Source organism: Chrysochloris asiatica, unplaced genomic scaffold (assembly GCF_000296735.1).
Source record: "Chrysochloris asiatica unplaced genomic scaffold, ChrAsi1.0 scaffold00132, whole genome shotgun sequence".
Classification (NCBI taxonomy): domain Eukaryota; kingdom Metazoa; phylum Chordata; class Mammalia; order Afrosoricida; family Chrysochloridae; genus Chrysochloris; species Chrysochloris asiatica.
Window position 1 is genome coordinate 2,623,957 of NW_006408650.1, and position 9,542 is coordinate 2,633,498.

At 45.5% G+C, this 9,542-nt stretch overlaps 1 protein-coding gene across 1 annotated transcript in view; it reads right to left on the reverse strand.

The window, feature by feature from the left end:
• The window catches only part of RNF213 (ring finger protein 213), a 129,583-nt gene that overhangs the window by 81,113 nt on the left and 38,928 nt on the right, over positions 1 to 9,542 (reverse strand). Inside the window, exons 11-14 of the mRNA XM_006869642.1 lie at positions 8,379 to 8,601; positions 6,599 to 6,654; positions 4,828 to 4,981; positions 2,668 to 2,841 (exon numbers count right to left, since the gene is read on the reverse strand). Coding sequence (XP_006869704.1) covers positions 2,668 to 2,841; positions 4,828 to 4,981; positions 6,599 to 6,654; positions 8,379 to 8,601 — 607 coding nt within the window. The remainder of the gene's footprint in view (positions 1 to 2,667; positions 2,842 to 4,827; positions 4,982 to 6,598; positions 6,655 to 8,378; positions 8,602 to 9,542) is intronic.

Genomic DNA, 9,542 nt, shown 5'->3' on the forward strand with positions numbered 1-9,542 from the left:
GCCTTAGAGAACGCGGGGCGCTAACCGATCCCCATCATTCCGCCTTAGAGAACGCGGGGCGCTAACTGATCTCCATCATTCTGCCTGGGAGTCAGAGTTTCTTCTGCAGCAGTTTTTATTTGGAAAATCTTTCAGTTTATAAAAAAATCGGCAAGAATAGCATATATATCACCCATAAACCCTCAACTGGATTCACCGGTTGTTAATGTTCAGCACAACTGCTTTCTCTCTTCCTCTTTCATGCTCACTGCATCTCCCTCCCCAGTCCCCTGCTCTGTTTTCTTTGCAGACACCTGCCCACAGGGCCTTCAGCTCCACAGCTCCATGCAGAACGGTAACTGCAGCTGTCATGCTCTGGGATTGCTAACCATGACCCCATACGACGGTCCAAGATGCCGGCCATACCAACAAACACCGTGCTGAGTTATCCAGACTCTTCTAAGCTTTATGCTGAATGGAACAGTGGTGAGAACCTGGGCCCCGTGACCGGTTTACTTGAGCTTAAATCTTATTTCCTCTACTCACACTGCATCACCCACAACTTGGTTCTCATCTGTTCCACAGCACCACCCTCCACATGGGCGTCCAATTGGTTTTTTGTTTTGTTTTTTAATGTTTTAATGTGAATTATGTGATAGTTTACATGGGAGAATATTAGCTTTATATTCATCCTATCGTATATCGTTTCATTGCCATGGTTACAATCCCCTCCATGCATCATCAACCAACCAAAGGGAATATATACTACAAGCCTGCACCCCGGTCTTCAGCACACAGCCCCTCTCCCTCTCTGTGTCTAGAGTCCCCAGCTGCTCCATCTCTCCACATCATCATCTCTGCCATCACTACTTCTCTCGGTAGGGTCCCAGACTCCGCTCTTCTCCCTTGATGGTCCCAGGGGACCTACACTCCTGGACTGCAAAGTTATTCACTCCCCTCCTTGCTACAAAACGACTACCTTTACATTTCCAACCCTCACAGTCAGTCTTGATAACAATTATTCACTATTGTACCACAAGAGACGTATCCCCATCTCCTTTCATCAGCTCTGCCCAGACAGATTGGATACTACTCAGTGGAGAGTCCATCTTCCTCCGTGCCCTCTGGATCTAGATTCCTTCTTGAAAGCCTGTAAGCCAGTCACTTCTTGCCTTTGTAGCCCCCGTGTTTTGGGTAGTCAATGTCCAAGTTGCCCATCCCTGTCTACTCTGTGTGTGGAGGGGGTGGGAATGATCCTTGCTGTAAAGATTTGTTCCCTCGTTTGAGCTACTGTGTCCATAGGTGTAGGTCAAGTTCATCAAGTTGTATCCGATTACACTTTTGTTCCTCTTCTTTCTTCTTCGGGTTGAGCTCTGATCAATTATGTTTTAACGACTGTTGTCATGACCACTACACTCACTGAGAACCTCTCTCTCACCTCAGTGTGTCCACTGCTGTCCTTCACCCATACTTAATGCTTTCACAATGACCCCATTTAGGATCCTACAGTCATAATTCACTTTTGCTTGGGTGGTATTGACGTCTGTTTATCAGAAACTTCATCCACACAGCACTGAGAGAAAAGGCCCAGGTTGAATCTGACAACTTTCTGTCTTGGTGGACAACAGACCCTAGCACATAGACCGGTTCCGGCAGACACAGAAGAGTCTGGACGGTGGTTGTGAGCTAGTTCTAGCTTCTCAAGAGTCGGGGAGACTCACTGCACTGCCCCAGGTGGACACAGGGAGGAAGAGCCACCAGGGATCTGTGATGTGAGTGAAGATGTGACCAGCCCGATAGTCTCACTTGCCTCACGCACACCCACTACGCGATGGTGTCAGCAAAAGCCTTTGCTGCCAATGCGTTCCTCTCAGGCTACCTGTCCCAGAGGCAACGCCAGCCCAGATTTCTGAGGGAAACTCCATCGCTTTATAGAAACAAGACCATCGCCTACTTTGAGGGGTCACATCTACTTCATAAAACCAGAGATCTCTCAGGGCACATGGCCACTGGCTAATATGTATTGAGAGTCTCTGGGAGATTCCACATCATGGGTAAAGATAATTTTAGGTGGATTCTATGGTCTACCCAACAACCAAGAAGCTCAAAGAGATTTGTGTAATCACAACTTCTAAGATACAAAGAAAGAAACCCCATTCATCAAATCTAACACCCCACCTCAGTCCTCCATCACAAGACTGCTGAGCACTCCTCTTGGTGGGACCCCCAACACTGCCCACCCTTCTGTGGGACACATGGTCAGCTTTGACTTTTCTCTTCATCGCCTCTAGACGCAGTCCTGTCCACTTCCTCTTACTCGTCTCTTGAGCATCCATTCCCAAGATCACACACCTAGCTTCTAACCCTGCATGCCATTGGTGGTCTCCTTAACAGCCAGGCCACCATCATGGGGACCACAAGGGCAGGAGGCAATGGGATAAGCACTTTACATTGAGATCTCACTGTAACCACAGACAAACCTGTTAGATGATCCATCGAACCCGTTTGACAGATGGGATTGAGGCTCAGGGGAAGGCTCATTTCTGGCCCAGTTTGCCCAGCTGGTGGGCAGTGGAGTGGGAAAGAGAGCCTCATTTAGTCCTGACACTTAGGGTGTGAACATGACCCATCCCAGCATATCGTGACTCAAACACCTCCAGCACTTTGGACGCTCGAATCATTGCTCACCTTGATTTCCTCATCATAAACGAATTTGACATATGATGTATATGAATACCAGAACATTGTTTTGGCAAAAATATGTTTAAGCCAACGTTGAGTAGCAGTGAGAATTCCCTGGAACACTGCCGTTACTGGATCCTTCTTTCTGGTGTCACTGCGCGGCGGGGTTTCTGCCCAGCCCTGTAACCAGAGAAGAGAGAAGTTTCATTGCTCTCCGTGCAGTGGGTTCTGATTTTTAAAGACACGCTACATACACCCTGGCTTCCTGGGACTTTCCAACATACCCAGAGGATGTTCAGTGAATAGTTACATTTATGTTGCATGTATAACTTCATGTTCAGACTCTTCAGTGTGGCAAGAAGCCTGTATTTTTAAAGCACTTTAATATTTCCAGAATTCACAGAGTTTGTGGGAAAATTCCATTATTATTTAACTCCATATTCCCATGAACTTTTTGAAGGCCCCTCATATAAAGATATTTTCAGCCCCTCCAGGGTGGTAAGCAGCCTCCATTTCAGCATGAAAGTGGGAGGTGTAGAGGCAGAGGGAGAGTCAGAGTGGCATGATCTCCTAAGTATGTCTCACCCTCCCTCACCAGCAAGTCCACTGAACATGGACTCGGGCAGAAGGAAATGGTCATGCCTCCTCCAGATGGACGAGGATGGGAGCATCACAACGCAATGGTGCAGAGCTTTTAGCAGCTGGAACCCAGGGGAGGAGAGTGTGTGGGGACTCCAGTGGCCATGCTCCCCGCCGACACAGACACACACAACAGACTCCTTCCCACGTCCACACACACTCCCCTTCCAACAATGCCATCCCTCCACCTTCGGCACTCCAGGGACCTCTGCCACTCAGCCCCTCCTCTCTGCACCCAAGGCCTGACCAAGTCTGGTGACCACTCACTCCATGGGGCTGACGCCATAACACCCTGACCCTGAACTCCTAGGAATCTTCAGTCCAGTGGTCTGTATCAGCAACACCCAGGGTCACATACAGGGCCATGGTGTCACCTGGAAACACTAACATTCCACACTCTGCTCTCACTGCCCAGATCCCCCATCACCTGACCCTCTACCTCCTTGAAACCACACCCACTCTCACTCTCGCTGACCCCCACCCCCCATCGGAGCTCTGTGCTCACTCCACACCCTTGAAGTCTAGACAGACCCTCTTATACTCAGACCTTAGGCCAGCTACTTTCTCAGCCCAGCTTCCCGAAGCCCTGACCTCCTGAGGTAGCCACCTGGCAACCCATCATTACCTAACCATCCCAAGTGTTTTCCTTCACCCCTTCCTCTAAGCCGCCAGCCTCAGCCAGGTCCTCACTAGGCTTAGCTGTTCTTCCATATGTCCTGCTCAGTGTTCTCCTCAGAGACCCCGGAAGCTCCTCAGGACAACTCAAACTACACACCTAAGACCAAACTCATTCCTTCCTCCTGACAAATCGTATTACACATCGAATACCTCTAGCCCCCTGAGGATCCACTACCCACATCCACTGAAGCCAGAGCTTGCCTCTCCCCTACCATAGCCCCACCTAGCCAGCCCCAGCTCCTAGTGACATTCAGGCCTCCCCTCTGGCTACCCAGGGCATCTGGTATCAAGAGCAAACCTAGAGCCTCCCAGCTATCTATCCCCATAGTCATCAGACACACCATAGCTTCCTCCAAGGGGACCCTGAGGAGACAAGAACTTAGACCCCTGTTCACTATGTGTCCTCAAAACCAAGAGCAGAACTGGCATCCAACAGATCCTCGAGGAACATAGGTAGCCCCCGACTTATGACAGGGGTTCTAGTTTGATGACCTCTAATTAACTCCAATACCTCCATATTTCTTCACTTTTCACGGTTACTGTCTTTTATTATAAGTACCTCTGTAACTCTGATCTTTGGGTGTTAGCACGAGAATGATAAGGTCAACAAATCATATGCTATGACACTAGTGCATTTTACAAATGCTATATTAAAGAGGCACAGTTCATTGTCACTCTGATACGTTCTCCATTGGGTACCTGGACTGGATAACTGAGGCAATCCCAGCGCATCATGCCAGCAACCCTAGACCTGGCCTATCTGGCCTACCTCCCCTGTCAATGAAGTCAACGTGACATGCTGCACACAGCGTTTCTGGGTGTGACACAATGTGTGTCTATTCCACTTACCACCGCAGGTTGAAGTGCAATGATTCTGCAAACAATCTCTGCAGACAAGGCAGACATCTCATAAAACTTTGGATCCTTCGTGATTTCACAGACGGTTTCATGAAATTTCAGGCAGACAGACAAGTAGGAGTGTGAGAAGGGCTCCTCAGGAATCCTACCCCACAAAGTGTTGAGAGAAATTACTGACTAAAGACAATTGAAAAAACATGTTCACTATCAATGCCCTTTAAAATACCAACAATGACATATTTACGGGGACCCTTGTCACACACTGGTTAAAATTCTTGACTGCAATCCAAAAGGTCAGGAGTTTGAACCCACCAACTGCTCTGTAAGAAAAAGATGGGGCAGTCTGCCCCATAAGTCTCACTGCCTGAGGAACACTGAGTGGGCAGTTCTGCTCCGTCTCATCGGCTTGTTTGACGTTGGAATCTCCCGCACAACAGTTTGGTTTTGATTTAACTAAAAGCATTTATTTAACCTCATGTTAAGTAACATCAGGAAACTTCCCATCAGAGCTGAACTTCTGAATACGTCAAAAAGGAAACAAAGTCCCTTTGGTTTGCCTTTGTAGTCTGAACTGCTCTTTAAAAAGCAAAGAGCAAGGAAAACATTTCTAAGTGCATTCCTTTATTTAAAAAGATTGAAGGTACACGAAGGGACTTCAAAAAGCTAGTGGAAAAAGTCTATTATCTTTTCATTTCATTTTCCAGGAATTTTTGAACTACAGATAAAAGTATTACAACAATTTGAAGGAAAGAAAAAGTCAGAAAGATTCAGGAAGGAAAAAAAAAAAAAAAAAAAAAGCAAGAAATGCCAGAAAAAGAATATACATTTCGCACAGAATTTCTCAGGACCAGTATTCACTGGGTTTCCTGTTCATTGACTGACACCATGGAAGCAGAGTCAGGGAGCTGGGCTCACTGGGCCGGGCGTGGGGTCAGGCATGGTCCCTGAGTGGTCTAAGGAGCTTTGTGTGGATGAGATCTCACACCACTACCCAAACCCTTCCCATCCCAGCATTCAGGTGAGTTATACGGGAAGTGCTTCAAGAGTCTCAAGAAAGCACTCCAACATCCACAGCATTTCTTCTGAAACCACCTGCTGCCTGCGATGTGTCCCTTCCGGGTGTCAAAATCACAGAAGCAAATGATTTCAGCCTATTCTGTGATGCTACGCTCTCATTTCTATTTGACACTGGACTGCCTTGCAAAAAGCTTATGAAGACTGACTTACAGGAAAGCAGAACACAAATACGGATGTGCAACAGGATGGCCATCATTTAAAATTAAGTGAAAATAAACGCACAGAAAAGACCAGCAGGAAATGAACCCAAATCACATGTCTACATTCCCTTCTCACTAAAGATCAGGTCACTAAGCAAAACTGCTGTTACGCAAAAATGGAGCATGACTACATCAGATCACAAAATGGATGATGTCATCATTACACACCTGCCAAATTACATCATTACATAACCGAAAGTCATGGCCGAGTCACGTTAAGACGTAAACGTAACCATTACAGCCAACAGTATTTCTGTCTAGCAGCTCGGCACTTAGTATCACGAGGGACACAAAGTAGATAGGTCTTCTACTCCTGTCATGCGGGTCAGATCTCATATAACATAACTGATAAGTGAGGAGAAAGTCTATGGATTTAGGACCCTTCAGTTCTGACAGTAAGCGTAGGGCTGCTGATCAAACAGCGAGGAACCATTGAGACCCCTGGAAACGTAGGTGACAGGCAGACATTTTGCTTCTCTACTTACTTGTTCAAATTAGCATCCAGCAGGTGCAACAGCATTTGTAAAACTTTCTTAATACTCTAGAGTGGTGAAGAAAAGGAAAAGAGGGGAAAATAACTTAATCATGATGGAATTGTCTTTGATGAAACAAAGCTGAAAAAATTCCAACATAAATAATGCATAAGTTTATTTCTTTCTAAAACAAATTTCGAAATGCTAAAAAAAAAAACAAACAAACCCACTAATCCTCACAACTCGACTAATTGGGCAACAACTTGCAAAACTGAAAAAAAAAAAAAAATGAAGTTGTCGAGGATGTCATTTTATTTGGATCCATAATCAGTGCTCATGGAAACAGCAGTCAAAAAAAATGAAACGGTGTCTTACATTGCACAAATCTACTGCTAAAAACTTCTTTGGAGTGTTGAGGTGCAAAGATGTCACTTTGAGGACTAAGGTGTGCCTGACCCCTGCCATGGTATTTTCAGTCACCTCTTATGCATGTGAAAATTGGGCAATGAGTAATGAAGGCAAGGAAAGAAATAATGCACTTGAATTATGGCTAAGAACACTGGCAATACATGGACTTCCAGGAGAACAAACAAATTTGTCTCTGAAGAAGTCGGGACAAGATGCTCCTCAGAAGCCAGGATGGCGAGACTTCGTCTCATGTAAGGAACAGTCTCTGGAGAAGGACACCATGCTTGGTAAAACAGGGGATCAATGAAACAGACGAAGACCCTTAACAAGATGGACTGCAACAATGACCCAACACCAGACTCACACGCAACAACTGTGAGGACGACACAGGACTGAGCAGTGTTTCCATCCGTTGTTTATAGGGTCACTGTGAGTCTGAGCCGACTCGACAGCTCCTAACAACAATGCTAACAACTAAGCAGTAAGCTAAGAACTTTGGCAAATAAAATTGCAGGTTTAAAATTATACCATTTTCTTCACCCAGAAGTGTGAAAGAAGAAAAAGCAACAATTACAAAATGCCACACTTTTGTACACATAAAACACACATTAAACTTTTTTCCTTCAAAATGCACCCTCACCCCATGCAGTCGCTCCCTACGAGCACCGTGCACACTGTGTGCTATCTATGTGTATGTTGTTGTTGTTGTTAAGTGCCGTCGAGTCGGTTCCGACCCATAGCGACCCTGTACAGGGTTTCCGAGGGTATAAATCCTTACGGGAGTAGAAAGCCTCATCTTTCTCCCGCGGAGCAGCTAGTAGTTTCGAACCGCTGACCTTAAGGTTCGCAGCCCGATTCGTAACCACTACGCTACCAGTTATTTCCAAGGGTGCATCATATTCTGGAAAATACGGTATATCAGCACTCACAGTAACTTTGCGTACTGTTGCACAATCCTAAGTAACAGTAGTTTAATATTTCATTGCAGTGCCTAAATGATGCAAATGGCTAAGCACTTGGTTATTAACCAGAAGGTTGGAGGAAGTCCACGCAGAGATGTCTCAGAATAAAAGACTGGCAAACTGCTTCTGAAAACCCCCCCACTGAAAACCCCATGGAGCAGACTTCTCTGACACGCATGGGACCAACCATGAGTCTGAGTCAATTCGGTGGCTCCTGCTTATTTTATTGGACTTTATTTACTGAAATAAAATGAACTCGATCAGATCAATCCTTTAGCCCTACATAGGATGACCTCTGTCTGGAGCCCCTCTTGTTTCTAAGTACTTCACTCTGTCAACTTTTCAGAAAAAAAGAGAATTACATTTCTGGATGTTTGGTTTTCAGATTGCTTTGGCTAAACAAACCCTTGCAGACGACAAACCTCATGATTTCTGTTCGAGATTTCCTTAAATTCCCGAAGCCGGTAGTAAACCCCTAGAACGCAATCCAGGAAACCAGCAGGGGAAGTGATGAGGTATTCTATCAAGGTGCTCATATAGTTGGACAGGTCACGTAGAGGCAGCAAACTGAACCAAGAGCGGAACAAACAGCCATCAACAGTCAGCAGATGCTTATTGTTCTCCATGAGCTGAAGCAACTGATTCCTGGAGAAGAGGAAAAGGAAGAGAAAAGCCACCAGGTCAGTAATCTATTAAGTTCAGATTGTAACATTATTTCAACGCTAACTAGAAACCAAAAATAATTAGTGAATCAAAACAAGGGTAAACAATGACACATAAGAGTTCACCAAGGTTGAACCACTGGACCAAGCAATCCAACTGAGCACAGGGAGCTCGCTCTACTGGACACTCAAAAAGATGATGACCTAAGCAGGGTACCACAGGAGTGACAGGTTCCGACAACCATATAGATAAAGGTCCACTTGTGCCTGAAAGACATTACCTTTAGGACCAAAGCTAGGGTCTGTCATTGTCCACTGTCAATAGCCAGAGCTCTTCTATGCATCTGTGCACCACTGAAGGTCACATAATATATATATATACAGCTATATGAGTGATTTTAACTTGGCTTTAGTCAAATATTAGTTAAGAGACAAGAACTTACTGTCACTCACTGTTTTCATCCCTAAAACTCTACTGGCTGTGTCTTCAACCTATCATTGACTGGATTTGCTAAAAGGGTGTGAGAAGTAACTCTCGTGGGTGTGGTCCATCTTCAGGAATTCAGGAGATGAGCCTGACAAAGAGATGGTTATTTACGTACAGGGAGGGCTACTTAACCTGACTGCTCTAGGACTAGGAGATTTAAAGAACACAGCCATTAAGACAATGGGCAAGCCATTTTGGCTTCTCTGGGGAGGAAGGAAAATGGGACATGCCATAGAAATGTATATGGGGAACTGGAACTAGAGGAGGGAGGCCTTGTGGGCCTGTGTCCTTGTTTAAGGGGCTAGGTGCACATTTTGCATAATCAAATAAAGAAAATCTCACTCTCACTAAAATGAGTACAGACTGGATTACTTGAGCGTTTGTCAGTATAGACAACATTTCTCACAAATTTGGGGACCCATCTGGGATTTTCTGCC